This window comes from Clarias gariepinus, chromosome 8, assembly GCF_024256425.1.
Source record: "Clarias gariepinus isolate MV-2021 ecotype Netherlands chromosome 8, CGAR_prim_01v2, whole genome shotgun sequence".
In the NCBI taxonomy this organism is placed as follows: Eukaryota; Metazoa; Chordata; class Actinopteri; order Siluriformes; family Clariidae; genus Clarias; species Clarias gariepinus.
The window spans coordinates 20,552,427-20,575,539 of record NC_071107.1 but is presented as its reverse complement, the minus strand read 5'-3'; the positions used below and the strand labels follow the sequence as shown (position 1 = coordinate 20,575,539).

At 41.1% G+C, this 23,113-nt stretch overlaps 1 protein-coding gene across 1 annotated transcript in view; it reads left to right on the top strand.

Annotated features, from left to right (window-relative positions):
- The window catches only part of lrmda (leucine rich melanocyte differentiation associated), a 254,023-nt gene extending 230,910 nt beyond the window's left edge, over positions 1–23,113 (top strand). The window contains exon 7 of the mRNA XM_053501941.1: positions 21,785–23,113. Coding sequence (XP_053357916.1) covers positions 21,785–21,864 — 80 coding nt within the window. The 3' untranslated portion in view covers positions 21,865–23,113. The remainder of the gene's footprint in view (positions 1–21,784) is intronic.

The window sequence follows — 23,113 nt, the reverse complement described above, 5'->3', positions numbered from 1 at the left end:
TTGTCATTCCGAAGGCGAAACTGATCCGTTCACAACGAACCCTGATTGCATTATAATGATCATGTGACAGAGCCAGTGGAAATGTTTATTAAGATAAATTCCCCTCACTGGAAGAGAAAAAAAAACATGCCAAATCGTTGTAATTCAGAATCATGGAAGATACGCGCTGGAAGTATTTATGATTCATACTTGGGAAAGGTTTTCCTTTCAGCGTTTGTTTGTGTAAACGTGATTCAAACCACAATTAAATTACAAATGACAGCAATTAATTTTATGACAAGCCCCATCATTCTATTTTATTTGTGTACAGTATGTGTATTTGGTTTATTAATCATCTAAACCAGATGAAAAGATGTTCTGAGAAAGTTCCCTCCCTGTTCGCTGCCCAGTGGACCGCTCGTGATTTATGCTGCTCTCTTGGGCCGGAGGCTTTTGGGTTTCCACTGTGTTTGACTTATTAGAATGACACTGCAAGTCATTTTTTTATTTTTTTACCCCACATTTCGCGAATAATCGTTGGCATAATGTAAACAGCATAACCGTGATTTAACAAGAACAGAAGGACATCTCACTCCATTGTGGTCCAAATCCATAAGTGACACATCGGGCTTATCGATCATGTGACCTCCTCCCCACTGCTCCACATCTATTCCTACATAATCTGTGAACTGAAGCCGTTGCAGTGGAAGAGACAAAGCTCATCTGTCAATTACAGCAAGCTCCATTGGACTGTTGTCTAAACTGTTTTCTTGCTCACTGATGAATCCACTGATTTATTGTCACTACCTCTACATTGCTGTACAATCACAACACAGTCATGTTTGAACATGCACTATAGCATGAGGGTGAATGTAGCTCAAATTAATGACCTGGCACATCATTTATTCAGTCCAGGGACACGGAAATGGATGTTTAGCATTCGCGATCACGCACTATAAAGGAAGGCGCGGTATCTCTGTACAGGGTTTAAGGCTGGAGATGATGAGGAGAAGGATTCAGGCTCATTTTACACTAAAAGATTGTGCATTTATTGTTATGTTTATTAAAGTCGGTCATGCGAGTTTTCAGGTTATTACAGTACGTATAAGAAGCAGTTATCCATACCATTACTTTAATTACCGTGAAGTAAATAATCATAATCATAAAATTCACATGATTAATTTAGATAGTGGGTCTTCTCATCATTCTAATGTATCAAGACACATTCTTTCCCCATCATAATTTGATTATGCGATCATTTCTGACATGTCGTCTCGCTCTAAGACTGAGTGATAGAGGTCAGACATTGCAGTAAATTCCAGATTATAATCATTCAGATAAGTACTATCCACATTCCCCTGAGGAAATCCAGCATTCAGCTTCCAGTCACCTAACCAGCAAACATGACAGTATAAAACTTGACCAGTGTCCCCCTATAGCTTAAGGATTTTTAAACCCTGAATAATATCTGTTGGTAAGTGGAGGAATGAAAAAAAAAAGTGTCAAAATATTGCTGGATTTCATGCTATATTGCTTTAAAAGAGAAAATCTTGACTACTCATTTCCATCCCTTATTCTTATAATTTAATTCTAAGATGAATGCAGCAAAGTTATTTATTATCATTCTTTTACGGGGATGCAGGCGTGAAGCAATAACAGCATTCTCTCTCTCTCTCTCTCTCTCTCTCCCAACCCCCCTTTTTTTTACGAAGCATTTCTACAGTATGTGGCCATTTTCCCAAATGCTGACAACGAGAAGAGATTATGGTACAGGGAGCAGTGTGAAAATGTGCAGTAATGGAACATTTCTGAAGGTCTATATCATTGTAAATAGGCTTGCCCTGTGAGAAGAGCTAAAATATGCCTCCGCACTTGACATCATTAAGTCTATGCTAACCACCGTCCCTCGGGACCATGTCGAGATTGTATTACCTCCAGCAAACTGTTTCACTATTGGGCATAGCCTGACATACTGCCGCAGTGCAATTGATTCAGGAAAGGAAGCGGCAAATAAAAGAGGAAAATGCCATGAAATGAAATGAATTGAAATGAACACACATGTCCTGCAGTAGGATTTTTTTCCCTTCTTCCCTTCAGTGAGGAAGTAAAGCCAGTGACCCAGTTGTACTATTCCTAGTGTGTTTCAGGGCAGCACTTCACTTTCATGCTTTTTCCCACTAGCCATATCTTTTCTTCCAAAATGCACATAGTGCATGTTTCAAAGTGTGTTATTGCCTATAAAAGCTAACTGACTGTCACTATCTTATGTAGTGATATACAGTATAAGGCTCTGTGGTGGCCTGTAAAAACTACACATATCTTGTTCCCGAAAGCCTAGGTGATATTCTGAAATGTATGTTCTAGTGCAGATCTTGCAAGATATCACAATAACCTTGAAAGAGCGACAGGGAGGGGGGAAAAAACAAAAGCCACAGGCCGAGCTTCCAGACACTAAGTAACAGTGACATTTGGAACTGCACAAGTCACTGCATTAATAAGACCTGAGATCTGTTGAACTTTAAACTATTCTTGAGGTGGCATTATTTTGGTCTAAAAAAGTGCGAAAGGCTCCTGTTTCTCCATTATTCAGGGAAGCATCCATGAAGGTTTAGATATCTGTAATGCAAATGGATAGATCAGAAATCTTTAATAATATTTGAATTTATATATCGTGCCACACAGCCAGTGGATTTGCAATTCCATCTCCTGTCTTTCCCCTCCTCAGCAGCACAGGCTTACTCATGCAGCCAAGTGCATAATGCGCTGTCCTGTAACATGTACGATTATAATTAGCTTTGTCAGGTCCTAGCCCCTACAACCCCCATGCAGATAATATGATAATATGTCTTCATAACCGACTGACCTTACATGCTCAATATTTCTCCCCTTATGAAGATTACATGTCAATAAAGTAATTGAGTCCTGGGCTGTGAGGCAAGTGAAGATTTAGGTTATTGGACTTTTCGGGGGCAGTGATGTATGACCGTTATTATTCCACCTGTCAGGGGATGTGCAGGGTGCTGATGATGGTCCGAGCTTGTCAGAGGAGGGAGTGGTGGGGGGGTTGAGGCAGTGGAGGTGGTGGGGGCACTGGGCCCTTTGGTTAGGCTGTTAATCAGGTCGTTCCTCGTGAGCCTGATCCTGCTGCATATGGAAGCCGGATGAGTCATATTAATTAGAGAAAAGAGACATACTGTAAATGTCTCCATTAAGAAGAGGGCAAGGTGACTGGGTATTAAAGAGAACCAACAATTCTGCACCATCATGATCCCGCTTTCAGCTGAAGCCTCATGGGATCATCAATTATAGTCCGTATTAGTCTCCCTCTCTCTCATCTGTCGGAGTGGATGGATGCTTCCTGCAGGCTTGCATTACACAAGTGCCTTCTGTAATCACCACTCAGCCTTTCCACTTGGGCCATGTTGTCATTTTAATAGCATTAAAGTCATCTAATTTCAAATGATTGCTTCATAGGATACATGAATAGGTTTCTTCTTTTTACGATGCTGGAATTCTGCTAAGAACATCCTGAAAGGGGAAGCTCTGGTCACTGTAATTACTTGAACAGTGCTGTGGTTGTGTGCTATTAGTAAGTAATCAGTAAATTTATCAGCCTTCTGGACCGAGTGTGAAGATGGGTGTGTGTAGCTAATGAGCTTAGACCCAGTGCTGAGGAGAATAGTGTAACTGTTCTTGTCCTGTTAGGTCTTTCTTCTCCCTTTCATACTGTTGAATGTCCCTGATTACTAGATGAGAATAGGTGGAATGAAAAAGTGGGCTGTCAGGGAATGTTTTTCAGTGTTTTTCAATTTTTTTTAACTTAAAAAAGACAAAACACTGCGCACACACAAATTTTTCCGATTTTCTCCCTAATTTAGTCGTGGCCAATTCCTCCCCGTCACTAGGGGGCTCCCACATTAAGGCTACTACTACCACTCAGCCACGAGGGCGAAGACTATCACGGGTTTCCTCCGAACCACGTGACGTCAGCCGTCCGCATCTTTTCGAACTGCTTGCTCACGCACCATTGGGGGCTCCTTCCGCGTGCGCGAGCTCACAGACGCCCCTGATTGGCTGTAGAGCCGTGATTAATGTGGGAGCACGAGTACCTCTCATCCCTCCCCCCTGAGAGAGCTCGGCCAATCAGATCTCTCTAGACCTCCGGCTGTGAGAGGTTACAGCATCACCCGGGAATCGAACCAGCGATCTCTGGATGATAGGGCGAGCACTTTACCACTGCGCCTTGTAATAATGTGTCTAACTGACATTGCTTTTAATTTTTCCTTATTCTTAGTAATTTTTTTATCATTAGTTTGCCTTTTTTGTTTTTGTCATGTTTAGCATGGTTTAATTAGCAACTAAAAGTGTATTCAATAAAAGCAGATATAGTAGATTAGTATTTTTAGTAAATTTTTATAGTTTGCTTAATTTTTATAGTTTAATTAGGCCTACTTTTCCCCATGATACTATTGACCTTTGCATGCGATTGCCAATGACCAAATTAGGCATTTTATCTACACACCTGGGACCTAAGAAAGGGCATAATACTTACATCTTGAATCTTAGCTTTAAAGGCCCCATTTTACTGTTTCTTTAATATAATACCATTGGTCTTAGAGGTCACCCAATGTGTCTGCTAACCATCAGCTAATGCAGTTTTTTTATATCTCAAAGTCCCTATATTTGTCTTTTTATCCTAATGCACTGTTTCAGTATCTATATAATTGAGTTAATGCTGAGCTGCGCAACACCAGAGAACAGCAGAGCTGAGCAACAAGCTGGGGGAGGGTTCCTTCGTGTATGATGTCACAATAGGGGGGAAATCTAACTGCTTGTTTAAACCGTAAAAAATGGAAATGAGCAAAGATCATAGACGATCACTTTGTGCTTGTACACACACAGGAGCCCCTGTTACAAAAAATGAATTGAGCATAATAGGTGCTTTTGGAATCAAACATAAACAATATTGGTCTTTTTTCCATTTAGTGAATGAGTTAGACCTTACATCAGTCTGCACAATACTAAAAAGTTGACACATGCTTTTCTCTTTTTCTCTCATCGATTATTGTAACTCGCTGTTTACTGGGCTGCCAAAGTAGCTAATCGATACACTGCAGCTTGTTGAGAGGACTTCAGCTCATTCTCATTCAATCTGTGTGTTCTAGCAGATACACGCAAGAATGAACATATCACACCTGGTGACATTACCTTGGCTCACTGTCTCTGTAAGGACAGATTTTAAAGCACTACTACTAGTTTTGAAAGCGCTAAATGGACACGCACCATCGCACGTTATGGATTGTCCGACCCCATACGCTGCAGATTGTTCAGATCCGGCGCAGGCATCAACAAGAAAAGAAGTGATGAAGCAGCCTTCTGTTTTTAGATACTGAAAAAAAAAAATTGGAAAGTTTTACTAATTGAGATCAGACAAAGAACTGCAGTGAATGTTTTAAGAAAAAACAAAAAAGCAGCTAAAGATATATTTTCTTAGGCTTTGTTGGTATGAATTTTTCTTCGTCTGTTTTTGTCTTTTATAAACATATTGCTTATGATTTATTTATTCACTCGTACTATTGCTGCTCAGATTACACCATCACTTTTATTGACTTTATATTTTCCTTGTGAAACATGTTGAGCTGTGTATTTGTTCAGCCCTTTCAAATAATTATTATTATTATTATTATTATAAGGATAAGTGAAACCCTGTCCCAAGTGATATTCCCCGGTAGTTAATGACTGTGTGAGGTGTTCTGTGTTAAAGGATATTTTGCTATGCCTGTTTGTATTAAGGCTGGGCATTGATCCACTCCAGTCAGATGAGGCATCAGGCTGAGTGATGCTGCCGCTTCATCATAGTGACACCAGCCTCCTAGCCATGCAGTGGGGTGTAGTTTGGGCACCCCTACATCTACCCAGGGCACAGCCACATCAGTACAGTACATCAGCAAAGCCCTTGTTCTTTTCTTTCCATCCCCTCTCTCGCTGTTTTCTGTCAGAGTGTCATGTCGAATCACTGTACAGCAGCGAGCTCAGGAGGAGCCCCAGGTACGAGTCCAACAAGCCTGTGATGAAATGAATATAATAATGGGCTCCGTAAAATAGCACCGGGCACTTAGCAGAGACGTGAAGGGGAGTAATAAGTGAAAAGGAGTGTGTGTGTGTGTGTGTGTGTGTGTATGTGTGTGTGTATGTGTGTGTGTATGTGTGTGTGTGTGTGTGTGTGTATGTGTGTGTGTATGTGTGTGTATGTGTGTGTGTGTGTGTGGCATCTTCTTCAGGGGAAACCAGAGAGCAGATGTGTGTCCCACAGTGAAGCAGGTGCAGTTTGTTTCTTCAGCGATGGAGGTGCGAGCATCGCTGTCAGATTGGTATTGATATGTGTCACTCTAGGGAGTGTCAGCTGCTTTATTTAAGACAGCAAGGAGCCTGTGCACCCGTGAAGTAATTGACGTTTGGCTTTAGGGAAGATTAGGCTGTTCGTGGATGTAGCAGAGCAGCTGATGCAGCGGTCATTGTGTTAAGTGTTGTTTTTCTTGTGCGGTAAGGTTGTGCGAGAGGGATACCACGTCAGGTTTATTCTGCAAGCGTATATCTGTGTCCGCGTTCACTGCCCGCTGGATGGATGGGAGAATAATCTGATCTTAGTTCGTATTCTCCTATTACATAACAATCGATAGTAAACTATGTTGAAGTTCACCAAATAGTGCATCATTATAAGACACGTCGGCGGAGTTTTCAAGCCGAAGCAGGCTGAGATAAACGACTCTTCAACCGCAAAGCGAAACGCACTTATTTTTCCCCCTTTTTATTTCTTTCCTGATTTTTTTTTTTCTTTCTCAGGGCAATGTGTTGTGAATCTCGTCTCCTCCTTTTACAGTCAACTGACCACTATGATGTGTTGACATGGCTGTTCACTATTCACTTACATGCTTTGGTGGCTGTATTTGTTTTGACAGTAATCACAAATGACATTCACTGAGGAACCGTTTTGCTCATTGATGCATGAAGTCTATCACATCCATCATAATTACATTTAGTAACAGTCCAGAACTCAGATTTGGACTTCCATCTTTTATCCACTATAAAAGCTTCACAGGTACTCTGCAGTTCTCTAAAGAGGATTAAAAATTCACTGTCATAACATATTTCTATGTTCTGTTCATCACAATGTGTAAGATAACTTTATTAGTTCTTGGCTTTGAAAAAATAGAAATATGACAGTTATTGTTATTGATATGTCCAAAATGTTAAATGTCCAAAAAATGCTAATGGCGGCACGGTGGAGTAGTGGTTAGCACTGTGGCTGTGCCCCTCCGGGGTCGAGGGTTCTATTCCCTCCTCATGTCTGCGTGTGTCGAGTTTGAATGTTCTCCTCGTGCTTGGTGAGTTTCCTCCGGTTTTATCCCACAGCCTGAAGACACACAGATTAGGCTCATTTGCTCTCCCAAATTGCTTATTGTGTGTGTGCCCTATGATGGATTGGCACTCTGTTCGGGGTGTACCTCACCTTGTGCAGATAGGCTCCAGGCCCCCCACGACCCTGTACAGGATAAGTGGTATAGAAGATGAATGCATGAATGAAAAACACACTTATTCACACACTACGGGCAATTTGGGAATGCCAGTTAGCTTAATCCGCAGGTCTTTGGACTGTAAGAGGAGACCGGAGTACCTTAAAGAAATTGATCAAGCTCCATGCACACAGGGATAGAAATCGAACCCGGACCCTGGGGGTGCTTATAGTTATTTAATGCTTATTTATTTACAGATTCATACATGTTTTAAAGCCTAGTTTATGTTTAAAGTTAAGGTAAAGTTAAGCCTTGGAAAAAAATTGTTTGTGGACCATCAGCATCCAACCAATCAGGACAAGGAAGCAGTCACTCATGTTGTTTATTCAACTTGGTGTTGAAATTTCAATCATTCACCAACACCACTTGCACATTACAGGAACTCAACTGGGAGTTATTGTCACATCCTGGTCTCGCACCAAGTGATTATCACATGATTGGGTCATTCAAGGAGTTCCTGGGAGTCCAGTGTTTCAGATGTGAAGCAGGCCATTCGATCATGGCTCCGCTGTACTGGGAAAACTTTTGAAACACTATTGAAATGCTGGGTGCATTAGTATATCAGGGAATTATATAGAGAAATAAAGTTTGTTTTTATTCTCATATTCTGCACAATGGAAAGTCCTGGTCCGACTTTTACAACCTTCTTTATTTGCATATGTGCATAAGAGAACTGTAAAAGTAGCAAAGTTGATTAGAATGTTGGTTTTAAAACTGCTAACACAGCTATCTTTTGAGTTAGAAAACCACTTATACAACACCAATACTTTTAAACATTCTGTGCTTCTCACTATGCAGTGCCAGCATTCATGGAAAAATACCCATGAGAAAAAAAATACTTCACTTAAAGTTTTTAATCATAGTTTAAGATGTCTACAGATCTCCTGGGATAGACTCCAGGCCCCCCGTGACTCTGTATACAGGATAAAGCGATATAGATGATGATTGACCAGATCAAATGATGAGGATTTCCTAGTGATGCTACTCATTGGTAGAAGCACAATGTTTACAATAATAATACATAATCAGGTCATAAGATTCAGGTAACATTTACATCAAAAAATGTGAACTTATTGACTTTAATCATGATCTGGTTGTTGGCACCAGATTAGCTGGTTGAAGTAATTTAGATTTTCACACAAAACATTGAACGTGAAGTTTATACACAGAATGGTGCATAAAACAAAAAAAAAAGAGAAAACAACTTTGAATCAGTGGAAGTAGGTTTTTAATGAGTGTGGTCAGAGAGAATATAGTACAGAATATAATACCTCATATAACCACTTTTCACAACTTTGAGGTGGATGATCTACAACAGTAGAAGACCACATTGCGGCCCAGTGCTGTCAGCCAAGAACAGGGATCTGAGGTTATCATGGGCACAGACTCACCCAAACTGTACAGCATCAAGTAGAGAAAAAAATCAGCTAGTCTTTTTTCAGTCTTCAGCTGTCCAGTTTGGGTAAGCCTGTGCTCATAATAGTCTTTTGGCTGACAAGAGAATAACCTGATGTGGCTTTCCGCTGTTGTATCTCATTCACATCCATTTTTGATGTGTGTTATAAGATGCTTTTCTGTTCATCACGGTGGTAAAGGATGTATATTTGAGTTTCTATCCTAAATACTTCCTGTCAGTGATTTCACTGTTTTGCTCACTGTCTTCTGATTTCTCGCATCATGAAGGGATTTCAGCATGTTCATAGGTTGATGCTGTTTTTTTCTTTTTACCATTCTGTGTGTGAAAATCTCAGGATCAGCACGCTCTAAGATATGACACAGATCACATTCAGGTGTTTGATGTGGACATTAGCTGAAACTTTTTACATGTACTGTATCTGGATGATCTTCTTTATGCATTGTGGCTGATTGCCTAAATGAGCAGGTTTACAGGTATTCCTGTTAAAATGGACGCTGAGCGTATCGTCAGCTCGTTTCAATGTTTGCCTGATTTAAGGAATGGCGAAAATAAAACATAATAAAACATTTCATCTCTCTAGAGTAGACCGGCCCGTGTGTTCTTCTGTTGCCTGACCCCTTCACATTATCCTCTCTAACTCATCAGTTTAATTCATGCACCGCTTCAGCTCGGACGAGCCACCTATTGAGGCCATCATTAATTCAACCTTGCCTCTAAAAGTCAAAGAGATAAGAAGTGAGGTAATCTTTCTCTGACTGCTAAAATAATACAGGGCTGTTATTGAAGCCTGTCAGATAGATTAAACTTTAAATGAGCAACTTTCCAATTAAGCCACTAATGAGACCATTACTGAAACCAGCCCGAGTGCAAATTACACTTTTTCACATTTTGTTGAGGGGTTTGGCCACTTATCTGTGCTTTCCTTTTTAATTAGAAATTGGTTTCTAATGATGACCACAATCAGTCAGCTTCAGAAAATGTACAAACTAGAATCTTATCAAATTATACTTAATGTCATGGATTAAAATGGCTATTGAATCATAATGATTAATTAGGTCATTTTCTTGACAGTGGTGCTCTTGAAATATAGAAGGTGGTTTTTGTATCGCACAAGCTACCCGGCCGTTTCACTCTCTCACGCGCACCAAGAGCACCGACCTGAAAAAATAAAAGTATCCAGTACTCTGTCTTCATCTTTCTAACTACAGTCTTCAGACGCTGCAGCGGTGCTGACACAGACAGCGGGTAGGATTCATGTGCAGAATAGCTGCTAGCTGTGGTGTACGTCTGCTTATGATAGACCAGGAGTTGTTCCAAGAAGATTAAGGCTTTGTAAACTGCGGGAACACTCCGCCTCAAATGACTATTCCCTTATCTCCTAGGCCCAGAGCTACTGTATGCCTCACACAGACTTGCTCTATGAAGAATAAATGTCATTGAAATTAATTTTGCCAGTCTTGAATTAGGTTGTGCCTATAATCTCTTGCTTCAGTCAAAATTTATGTCCCCCAGAATTCAATTTCCTTCTCAGCCTCATAAGTTTAAATATAAAGACTGATAGGCCTTTATCAGTAGGGTGATTTGATGACTTCATTAATGATGACTGCCACTTTCCACTCATAACATTTGATTCTGGCATAATCCTAGGAGCCCAGGTTTTTGTACTGTACATCATGGGTACCACATCTTTGAAAATGGCATTACGCTCACTTGCATTGTACTTTCTATGTACTATTTTTAAAAAATATGCCTAGATTTAGGTTGCATCTGCAGTAAGATGATTATTGAAAGTAAAAACCAGATCTTAATTAAAATTATGAAAAGGTCTTTGTAACTTCCACCTTCTAGTCTGTATTTGTTAAGTTTCCATGTTCCTCCTGTGCTTGGTTGGTGTCCTCCAGGTACTCTGGTTCTTCCCACAGTTCAAAAACATGTAGATTAGGCTAATTGGTGTTCCCAAATTGCCCGTAGTGTGTAAATAAGTAAGTATGCAAGTGTCTGCTTGTGTGCCCTGTGATGGATTAGCACCCTGTCCAGGGGTCCCCCGTGCTCCAGGCCTCCTGTGACCCTGTATAGGATATGAGATATAGAGAATGAATGAGTAAGTGTATTTGTACAGTAGAACCTTGGATTGTGAGTATCTGTCTCGGTCTGCGAGTATTGGGCAAGACAGGAAATTTTTCCTTAAAATTAATTTTAACTTAATAAACGAGCGATGTCTTGGCATACGAGTAGTACGCATGCGCTTTGTCTGCCGAGTGTCACATGAGCCAATAGTTCTTTTCTCTTTAGTGCTACGGGATTATGGGTGATTACCATGCTCAGTCTCAGTGCACCTGCGTCACTCCTATAGTCAACATCCATGCACACGTGTAGTGCTTATTATACCATTGGGACCACGTGTTTGTGCGCACGTAAAGCAAAATCAAGTGTCATTAGTAGTTCCTTGTAAAAGATTCAGAGTCTCTCTATCTCTGTCAGAAAGCAGAAATACTGTTAGTGTGTGTTCTGCTCTAACGGAAACACTGCTCTGTCGCGAATCTTTAAAAAGGTAAAGTGCAGGTTAATTTGTTTAAATTTTTTTTACTTTGCAGCAGTGATTCCACTGATCTGTCAGGATTTCTTTTTACTTTTTTGAAAGGTAAAGTGCAGGTTAATTTGTTTTGAATTATGGGAAAATTCGCTTTAATATACAAGCAAATTTCCAGAACAAAATATCTTCACAATACAAGGTTTGACTGTACTTTGTTAAATGTGTAATTTTAATATACTTGTTAGTTTACTTCATGTGCTTTTAGGTTGCACAATCATGCTTCTGTGTTTTGGCCATTTGTTACTAAAAGTATACATGCTTTCTGATGTCACCGCTTGAATTGTGTTTGTGTTTAAACCATGTTTTATGTTAGTCTGGTTGCAATGTCTCATTCATCACAACCTGCCCCTTCTACCCTGCATGATACAGATTTATGTAATGAGGTGTAGCAGCCCATCACCTATTTTATATGAACGCCAAGATACTAGAAACTAAGAAACTTACCAACATGTTCTTGCAACTTACACAGTTTATCTTGTCATTATACAGCAACACACATCAATCAGCCATAACAACCTGTGCCAGGTGTTGAATAATATTTGTTATCTATTATATCAGTGAACTGGTGAAAGGATCTGAGCATCCAAGGCGCATCTATGCCTGTGGGAAGCAAAGATCAGCATGTCTAGACCGATCTCACAAAAAAACAGCACAATTTGCTAGCTAATAGGAAGATATCAGTTTAACACCCAGTGCATCACAGTCTGTTGTGCAAACAAGAAGTCCAAGGCTGTTGATTCAGCCTCCCAATTCCTGAGATCTCAATCCGATTGAGCATCTATGTGATGCGCCGGACAATCAAGACTGAATAATGGAGGCCCCACCTCACAACCCATAGCACCCAAATTATCTGCCACTAACGTCCTGGTCCCCAGATGCCACCAGGGGTGAGAGCGGCCCCAACTGGCACAAAGGGAATCCACACAATAATGTGCTTTTAGGTTTTATCTGATCATTGTAAATGCTTGTAAATGTAAAATTGTGTGATGATAAAAAATGTAAAATGTTGTATGTTAACTCATTCATAGCACTTCCCCTTGACGTCAAGTAGACAAGAAGCCACCTTATGCCGTGCATGCACTGATGATGAGTGTTCTCTGCTCTACAGTGTTTATAGTGTTTACCTCACCTTGACTTTCAAGTCATGCTTTATATTATCCTGAATCCAAACTCTCTGACCTTGGCTTCAGAGCTCTTATCCACTGGAAGATCCTTAATATGTTTAGAGAAGGGTTGCAAATGGGTTGTACTTTACTGGTGTTTTATAGCAGTGCCGGATTTTGTTCTCTTAAAGTCGATGTAGTTTCCTGATAAATTAGAGATTATCAGATGGATAAAGGCCAGGTATGGCTACTGTATCTTTGACTGTCACAAACTTTAACTTGATGGTTTAAGTGGTTTCCACTAATAACAGTGCATTATATATATATATATATATATATATATATATATATATATATATATATATATATATATTATGCATATACGTGCAATATGTGTAAGTCAGGGTGAAAGTAGCATGTACTATAGGAAATAACTTCTCTTTACATGAGGTTCTATTTTACGCTTTGGGTAGAGTTATTAGAAAAGTTTAATTGAGGTTGTTAATGAAGCGACAATATTGCTCTGACTGTTTGCAGTTTCTACAAACCTCTACATACCTCTTCCAAGATGTCAGATAGTCACATTATGGTCGATCTATGTTGCCAGAGCACATTAAATACTTGCCAAAACATCATCATGTACCAAGCTGCATGGGTCAGTCAGAACAGATTAAAAATCATTTTTATTAATAATATTACTTATGTTATTTTTTGATTGCAGCATTCCAGATTCTCTGTTTCCTGAGACCTGCAGTCTTATTTGTATGCAGTGCAATTTTCAGCTCCCACTCCCCAGCCTGTGCCGGATTGAAAAATGGCCTGCATTTTCTTGATAGCCCATGTGGATGTAGGGTATAAATGGCTAATGAATTACAGATGAACATTGACGCAAATTAATCTTCCTGATGTCCCTGGGTTATATGGCAACCATTTAAAAGTTTAATCAATACGCTGAAGTTGAAAACATGCAGGTGCTGCAGTTGTTTGGCGGTAATAAACATCACTGGGAAATGGGAAGGCTTGAGCCCAATGCATGCATCATAATGACAGTTATTTATATTTAATGGACTAAATATTTTTTTTATTGAAAGAGAACGAACATCAGCTTAAGTCTATAACATATGCATTCAGATTCCTGACGTTCCTCTGGCATTGGACTCACCTTTGTGGTGGACTTCCAGGTTTGCTCTGTGTAATATCACGATGATCAGACCAGAATATACACACCTTCATGTGAAAGCACTCATCATCTTATTGCTGTAACTCACTGTAGCTGTTTCACAGGCTTTCACTGTCAATCCACAGCAGAAAATCCATTATGTTAGTGCACCATGAATCCAATCAAACAAAGCACATGCACACAAATCACACCTTTTATCACATCACTGCCTCGCAGTACTTCAAAGATCTTGCAAGGTAGCTTAAAAGCGAAAAAACTGCATCTGCTTATCTGGAGTCACTCATCAGGGTCTCCATTTCCATTAGATTACTGTGATTTCATAATGAACCGCGTGTGCTGGAACCACCACAGTGAGAAATCCCGAACCAAGCTTTTCCCCTTAGTGGCTCATTAATAGCGGAATTAATTACCCAGCTCATTTCACACTGTAGATTCCTTCACAAGACTTACGAGATGAAGGCTGAAGGTTCAGGTTTCTTAAGGTCCCATGATTAATGAAGCAAATGTGTGTATGTGTATACTGTACATCTGTTTGGACAGACAAGGAGCTTACACTGAGCTTTTTATTTATTTTCTCCAGAACAAACCTTCATTTATGTTGGCTGTACTTTTACTGTCATGTCATGACTGTATTAAATCATCAAATGCTATGAGGATATCAGCCTTTTAACCACTGTGTAAAGCACTTGTACAGTATGTTTTAGTTTTAATATCCTTATGCTTTCTTATACATCTGTTTGGCACATAATCTTAATAATTGCGAAACACTCAGCGCTGTAGAAGTGTGGGTCAAATGTTTCTGCTAAATTAATCTAATGTATAATCTTAGTGTGTATAAATTATACTAAAATTACACTACAGTATATACAAAACCGAGGCGGTGAGCACAGATACTTTCATTTTATTTCATTTCATTTCATTTAAGTTAAGTTTTCTTCCTTTTGCCTCTTCTATGTTCTGCATGGCCCATGACATTTAAATCTATCTCCAGACATTTAAATTCATGACTCATGTAGGGCACTACCAAAAGAAGTACATCTCATCTCAGTGGGTGGAAACGGCCTACCATCTGTGTCTGTCTCAGTAAATTGTGGTTCCTCAGACTTGGTCTGAAAGTACTGTAACTACACGGTAGTTCGACCCACAACATGGGGCTATTTGACCAAGAAACATCACTACCTCTATTTCTCCTGTGATTAAATAAGTGACATTATGCTGGGCCATAAATGATCCTAAATGTGATAAGCTCCAACTTTTTTTCTCAGAATAACCTTCCATCACTCCTTTACGAGACAGGAGGCTACAGCTGCTCCATGAAAATGTATTCGAATATTTATTTCTGTGGGCCGCTAATGTTATTTGCCAGGCCTGTGACTTCTTGGTGGTCGTAATACACGGTAGAGCAATGCTGACAGGATGTCCGTTATAAATAGCTTTTTGGTAATACTGGTCACATCTTTATGTACACAGGAAAATCATTACAGAGTAGAAAAATAAAATGACAGCATTACATACTGAAGCTATAATAAAAATAATAATAATAATACCACTACTATTCGTAATAATAATAATATGAAGTAGAAGAAGCACCAGTATAATATATGCACTGATACATCAGCACCATAAATATCACGGCATTATTGCACACGCCAGAAATTGCATGCATTGGTCTCTTTCTGTGGGAGAATGATTGCACAATATACATCCTTATTTGGAAAATAAATCACTGCACGAGTTTTAATTTAACGTAGGGTTTCACGCTTCATTTGCAAAAACCATCAAACCCTATGATGTAACTGGCTCTCCCGAGGACAGTGTCAGGAAACCAAGACCAGGACTCTTACCCCCTGCTTACGAGGAGAAGTTTATTTCGAGTTATCAGCCTCCAAAAGCACGTCAGATTAGAGCTTTCATGGATGCAGTGCAAAGCTCAAGTAGCACTTGCATCTCAACTTCAGCTCTTTGAAGGAATATACTCCATGATTAATATTTGAGATAAACTAATTTTTTAATAGTTTAGAAAATGTTTGTCCAGCACAACCCACAGAAGCTTAATTGGATGAAGAGCTAAAGAGTTCAGTGACCAAGGCAACACAATATGTATGTTGTAATAATGTATAGACTCTGGGTTACTGATCGGAAGGTTGGTTGTTCAAGCCCCAGCACCACCAAGTTACCAATGTTGGGTCTTTGAGCACGACCCTAAACCGTATCTGCTCCATGTGTGCTCTGACCCCAACTTCCTAACTGGGATATGCGAAGAAATCATTTCACAGTAATGTAAGGTTCATGTGACAAATAATTAAATCTTAATCTTCCTGGACAATTGCAGTGAGTGTGGCGGTGTTATATTATTACGCTGAGAGAGTAACATGCTATTAAGAAATACCAGCCAGGTTCGATTCCCAGCCAGTTTCCGTCCGGGTTCTCTGGTTTTCTCCCACAGTCCAAAGATATGCATGTTTGGCTAATTGGCGTTCCCAAATTACCCGTAGTGTGTGAATGAGTGTGTGAGTGTGTGTACTGTATGTGTGTGTGCCATGCGATGGATTGGCACCCTGTCCAGGGTGTAACCCCACCTCGTGCCCTAAGTCTTCTGAGTTAGGCTCCAAGCCCCCCGCGGCCCTGAATAAAGGATAAAGCAGTATACACGATGAGTAAGTGAGTGTACTTGGGTGGCAACAATATTTATGTTAATTAGCATGTGTACTGTATTTTTAAAACTAAAGGTAATTTTTAGTGATAGCAAATTTGTCGACAGTGCATGGCAAGAAAAGTGATTTATTTATGAGAGTAGTCACTGTTCAAAGCTTATTATTCACGGCCTATGAAACATTGTGACTAACACTATTGTAGCCAAAGCAAAATTAAAGGTCATGGCATTTTCAGGCTCTTGGTGTATAATTGTAGGGAGTATCTATCTGTTTGCAGTCAGCTCCGAGAATGCTGGTTGAAGATGATGGTGAGGTTGTGAGGTTGCAATGATCTTGTCCTCTGAAGATCATCAGGTATATCATGATAGCAACAATGCCCTTGACAGATTATTTTCTGAGAATAACATCCAAGCAGTATGTTGATAGATGAGGTGAGTGGGTAGTGGGAGTGGGTAGTGGGTGAGTGGATGGGTGAGTGGGTGTGTGGATGGGGATACACACACACATAGATCAGAAGAGGAATCTGCGTTGACTGATCTATATGATCTGAGTAACCTTCCCACAGGCCAGGCCTCTGTCTTTTCTTTTTTTTTCTTTTTCTTAACATTAATGGTTTGTGTAAGAAATACAACGTTCTGATTTCTTATGTCTCCCTCACTGTCTCTCTCTTTCCTCTGCTTGACTGGGGCAAACTTTTTTTTAACTATGCAGATTTAAACAGCATTTACTTACAAATCCTCTCCATATTCTCATGCAGCTTGCTCATCTCCGTATGCTATTAATGAAAACAATGCTTTTCCTATTCAGGCTTTTCAAATAATCTCTGACCATTGCGAAAACATGGTGTGCACTCATCATCACCAATAAACTTTCATTTAGGAAGACATGCAGTAAAGTTAAACAGAAGATTAAGAAAGTCAGAGATACTTTTTTTTTTTTAATACACTTAAATTTGAAATACACGCATGCACCTTTAAATAACCTCAGATGTTGGTTCCTGCTTGTGAGTCTGCTGAAACAGCCCAGACTCGTACGCTTCCAACACTGAAATGTTCATCCACCTTGGTCATGAGTTTTAAATTCTAGTTATTAATGATTTGTTTATCGTGTGTGGACTGGCCTGTCTTTTTTCAACTCGGGTTTTTATATTAAAAAAAACGTCTTCTGTGTTTTCTGAGGTTAGCACGTTATGGAGGTTCCAGGTGCAGGAAACTGGCTGGGTGTGCAGTATGTGGAGTTCTCTGCACTGTATCACACTTCACAATGACTGCCAGTTTACGCTGAACACACTCTCCTTGTCTCGGGGCCGAACCGCGTTTCCCCCCCCCCTCCTCCTCCACACATGGCTTTCAGTGTGAAGCCGCAAGCAAGAGTAGATGTTCCGCAGGCCTCCTGTCTGTCTGTCCGCTGCTGCCATGGAAAGCTCGCGCGTGATAAACCTCTAAGCCGGCATCTACTCAGCTTCGGCCTCCATCATCACCAAACACTGAGCCTGCAGCAACTCATCAATCACAGAGCTTTTATTTATTACTGTATTTAAACAAATGTCGGGTTCATGAGTTTTGGCTCCAGATGTAATCTAGCTGTGTCTGCCTGTGTGCCGGGAATATTCGCTTGCGTCATACGGGCTACAGGCCTGCAGGAGACGCTCTGCCTGAAATACTGCTCTATGTAGGCCAGCTGTTGATGGTGGGATGTGGTGGAGCAGGGATCACACCTTTGGCAGATGTCATGTATTTGAAGTCAGGAAGCAATGCAAATATTACACAGACCAAACACACAGAATCAAAATATCTGAAAAAAAATATTTATCAGATGTAGGGAAGGGCTTTAATTCACAGAGCTATAGAACAAACACAGAGAGAGAGAAAGACAGGTATGTGGATATGAGCTCCATATCTGATCCGAGCAGACAGCTCACACTTCACTGTTTAAATCATCTCAAGTTGCTTGGACAGCAGGACTGAATGAACGTGGCTCCTTTACAAAAGTCCAAATTTAGACTGACTGAGCTTCTCCTAGGCCGCTGGGTCCAGCGTGTAGTGCGTTCCTCCAGCCGACATGAACAGGTCCTGGCACTAACTCACTGAGAGTGCTGCAGTGTGGTGCTCAGTGCTCCACCATGTCAGCCAAGACACTGCTGCTGGATGTGGGAGGCAAAGAGAGAGAGAGAGAGAGAGGGGGGGGGGAGGAATGTCAGGTTTGGTTAGGATCCAGGCTGGTGTTAGAATATGCTTGGCACTAATATGCCACCAGTATCTGTATCCTCATCACTGTTGTGTGTCAGTGGGCGATGCAGAGGCCTGTCTCTCGCCTACTCTGACGGTGTCTTTTCGGATTATGTTGGCGCTCCGCTCAGAGCGCTGCCACCCTTCGCCCATCACTCAGCCGCTGCGTTTGAAGCCTGCCCTTTTTTGTCATTAATGCACTTGATGTCTATTTAAAAACTGCAGTGAGCGTGGTATCTGTTTTCCTGTCAGGAGATCATTGACAGCATTAATACCACTTGTCCTTGCCTCATTTACTAAAGCGCTGACACCTAGCTGAAGTCTACCACATCTATCAAGTCTCTCTCTCTCTCTCTCTCTCTCTCTCTCTCTCGCGCGCTTGCTCGCTCTGTCATTTCATTCTGGCATTTCAGAGCTGTCCTGTTTTAAAACTTCGCTCCCAGGCTATGCATTCAGCTCAAGCAGTCTTTCTGAATAGAAGGAATGAGGAGGACATTTTACAGCAAATCACCTAACTGGCACCTTTTGGGTTTTTTTAGCCATGAACTGTCTGTTTTCTTGTTAGGGAAGAGTGTATGCCATAGGCAGAATTCTACCATTTTAGCCTCATTATACACAGGGAAATCAGTTATTCTCCAGGATTCCTAGGTGAGAACAAGGTAAGCTGGACAACACGATGGCACGAAGATGTCACCCCGAGCGTCTAGCTCCGGTGTGAGATAATGCTAGATATGGGACTCTGGAATAGTCAGGAAATAGAAGGAACACATGTGAGGAAGTTTTGCATGCTCTAAAAGACATCATGCTCGTAGTTTTGTTTGTGTGTTTTCACTTCTAATGCTTAGATAAATCTTTAAACAGAAAATTTCATTCCAATCATTAGATTGTGCTACCATGTTTGAAACAAGACAGATTGTAAGCAGTGGGTGAATCAAGCTCTCGGCATGAGACGTGGGCCTGCTGTTTCTGAAGAAGCGTCTATCCTTCTGTCTCTGCCTTCCCACAGTCTGTCGCAGAATACACACGCACACACACACACACACGCTCATTAGAGCCGCACAACTGAATCATTATTAACAGCGATTAGGTTATGTGTTCACAGTAGGTTCTGCTCGGAATTAAAAAAAAAAAGGGGTCTGCTAACGTGAGTATGTTATTAAGAGCGCTTATACAGTACTACAGTGGGCTCAGTCCATTCACAGCCCATGGTAAGTATTTTCTTTAAAACTGCAGGAGAGATTGTGGAATGTCTCCCTCTCTGGTAGTGAAACACCACAACGCAGGCTACATGCAGAGAACTCGTGTGCTGTGCTGCGTCCTCCTTCTCCACACTCGGAGGAATTACTCTGAAGAATCAAAAGCCACAGCTCAAACCACCCTATATGCACTAACTAGCATGCCTAAGTAGCAGTGAGCTCACTGGTGTAGTAGCTTCATGTGTAGTAGGGTAGAATGTGGCTCTGAGCGTGTGCCATAAGTGCAGTGTTTACATTGTGTAGATAATCTAGAGATGATTTACAGGATGTGTATACAGTAGATGATCTCCAAACATCATTTTATATAAAGGATTACTTGCACATTTCCATATCCGGCTAATACAGAGGAAGCGCTAAACAGTGTTAGCACAGAGTGTGCTAAACATGCTAACATGCTAACCAGCTAGCTAAAATATCCTCATAACCAGCAAATGATACAAAAGCTTCTTACCAGATTACACAATTAATATTTTTTAATATATATATATTTTTTTTATTTGTCTCTCTCTCTCTCTCTCTCTCCTACCAATAACCAGTTTTTACCTGCGGCACTATGAGAGGTAACTTATCAGTGTATCGATGGTGGCGTAGTGGTTAGCAGAGTGACTTCACACCTCCGGGTCCACGGTTTGATTCCCGTCTCTGGGTCCATGTGCCTGGACTGTCCATGTCCTCCTTGTGCTTGATGGGTTTCCTCCAGGTTTTCGGTGGAAACCCATCAAGCACGGCGAGAACGTGCAAACTCCACGCACACAAAGCTGGGCCGAGATTCAGACGCCCAACCCTTATTTATTTATTGATTTATTACTGATGTATCACAACCAGAAAGTTGCATTTGAAAATTTGGTGCCACCGACAGTGAATAGGACATAAATCTTCTAAACGTGTTAGTCCAACGGAGGCGCGGGTGCACAGTCATTTGGACAGCTGGTATCTAATTACAAACTGAATTCATTTCAAATCTCACACACAATAGCTATCCATCAGCTTGTCCAAAGCCTGGCAGTCATGGAGAGGAAAATCACACTTCGCTAGCAGGTTTTTAGCCACTGTGGCATCCTGAGTCATTGTTGAATTTACAAATCACTAGCAACATATACACACGCACACACATGCGCACACACACACACACACACAGCCATGTGGTGTTCGATGTTTTGGTCAGTTGATAGCAGAAGGTGAGTGAACCACAGTCCTCTGTCTGTCCATGTATAACTACTGTATGATACTATGATCATCTCTCTCTCTCTCTCTCTCTCTCTCTCACACACACACACACACACACACACACACACAGAAGAAGCCAGTTTTTTTTTTTTTTTTTGCTGCTTGTTGTCTAGACAGCACCCTCAGGCCAAATGTTGTCTTTCTGCTGTTCTTAGACTCGAGATGGATGCTCTGTCTCCCCTGACACACCGCTCATGCCAAAAATCTGAGTGAGAAGAAGACTGATTCAGAAGTCTGCATCCTCGGTCTTTGACAGGAATATATAAATAGAACAAAACACCGCAAACACAATAGCATTCAAATCGTACTTAACGGGTGAAATATTGTGGGTTCTCGTAGTGAAGACGCAGTAACGATCTCTGTCGATTTTTACTGACCGAATACCGTGTGCTAGTACTGTAATGTGTTTTTATTCTTTTATTTTTACATTTTTATCCTTATTATGCCATTACTTTAGGTATTAATCCTGACATATTTACTATCGACTATAATGCAGTCTTTATGACACGTCCTGATATTCATCACCCAATAATGAATGAAGATGGTAATTGTTTCCTTTTCTTTGGTTTGCAGGGGTGTTCGCCAAGTGCCGTTACATCTACTACGGCAAGCAATCCGAGGGCAACCGCTTCATCCGCAACGACCAGCTCTGATAAGCGGACGGACAGACCGGGACGAGCGGCCGAGCTTCATGAAGCCGTCTCCCTGCGCGTCTTTATTAATATCCACATCACCGTGTGCATTTTTAAGCAGCTGAACACAGCCCTCTAGTGCCTTCTGCTGAGTGCGCCATCCCTGCCACCTCTCATCTCTCGCTCGCTGCCTGAGCCGTGCCACTCACGCTGACATTATTGCCTTTAAGCAGCCACACACACACACACACACACACACACATATATCCAAGTGACTGAGCTGACAGCTACTGCTTCATGATGGATTGCCTGATCCAACTGCTACACTCTGCAGGTCAAAGGTCACACCTGAGGCTCCAGTGTGCCCATGAGGACACACAGGATGAGCCCTCTTCAAAGTCAAAGTTAAAGTTAAACACGCAGAAAACGCACTCGCAGACGGTTCATATCACTCAGTGTCTCCTGATACGAAAACACAGCACTGAGCGCGACTTTACAGACTTTATCTCTCAGGAAGTGCCTCCAACATTCAGTAATAATGTCTTTAATTGCCTCTCACCAGTCACTGGCGATAGCGTTTAGAGACATCTTTCCCTATCATTCGCTTTAAGCAAGTGTATTTCCTCCGACTGAAAACCTAGCTGATGGAGATGTAACCCTACATTTCTGACGTTTTATTGGCACATGAAGGGCATTAACAGGCACCTCGTACTGCAGCCTTGTGTGTGGTCATGTACACATCTAGTGAAATCCAGTGTATTTTTGTGTGTGTGTGTGTTTGTGTGCGTGTTTGTGTGTGTGTGTGTGTTTGTGCGTTTGCGGATCCAGTGTGCGATGCTGGTGTGATGCGGGGGCAGATGTTTCCGCGCAGGAGCCTGGAGGAGCTGGGAAAGTGCGTGGTAATGAGCTTTGCTCTCGTTGCTCGGGTCCAGGAGAGGGAAAAGAGAGACAGGCGAGACGGAGCAGCAGGACTGAAGGGGAGGGAGAGAAGTCAACAACTTCTTCCATCGCACTTCTGATTGCCTCCTCGTGTGATATGCACACTATTTTAATGACTTGCTCTGTAACTTTTGTGTATAGGAGGGAAAAAAGCGCTCTTTCTTCTAGTTGTTTTAATGCATGATTTGATACATCGAACGAATGAAATACTTTTTAATTAATTTTTATCTTTTGTTATGCTTTTTTTTATAATTATATTGTAATGTTTGACATGTTAAAGAGTGATCTTTCTGGACCAAAGGAACATTTAATCCTAATAACAGGCTATGTA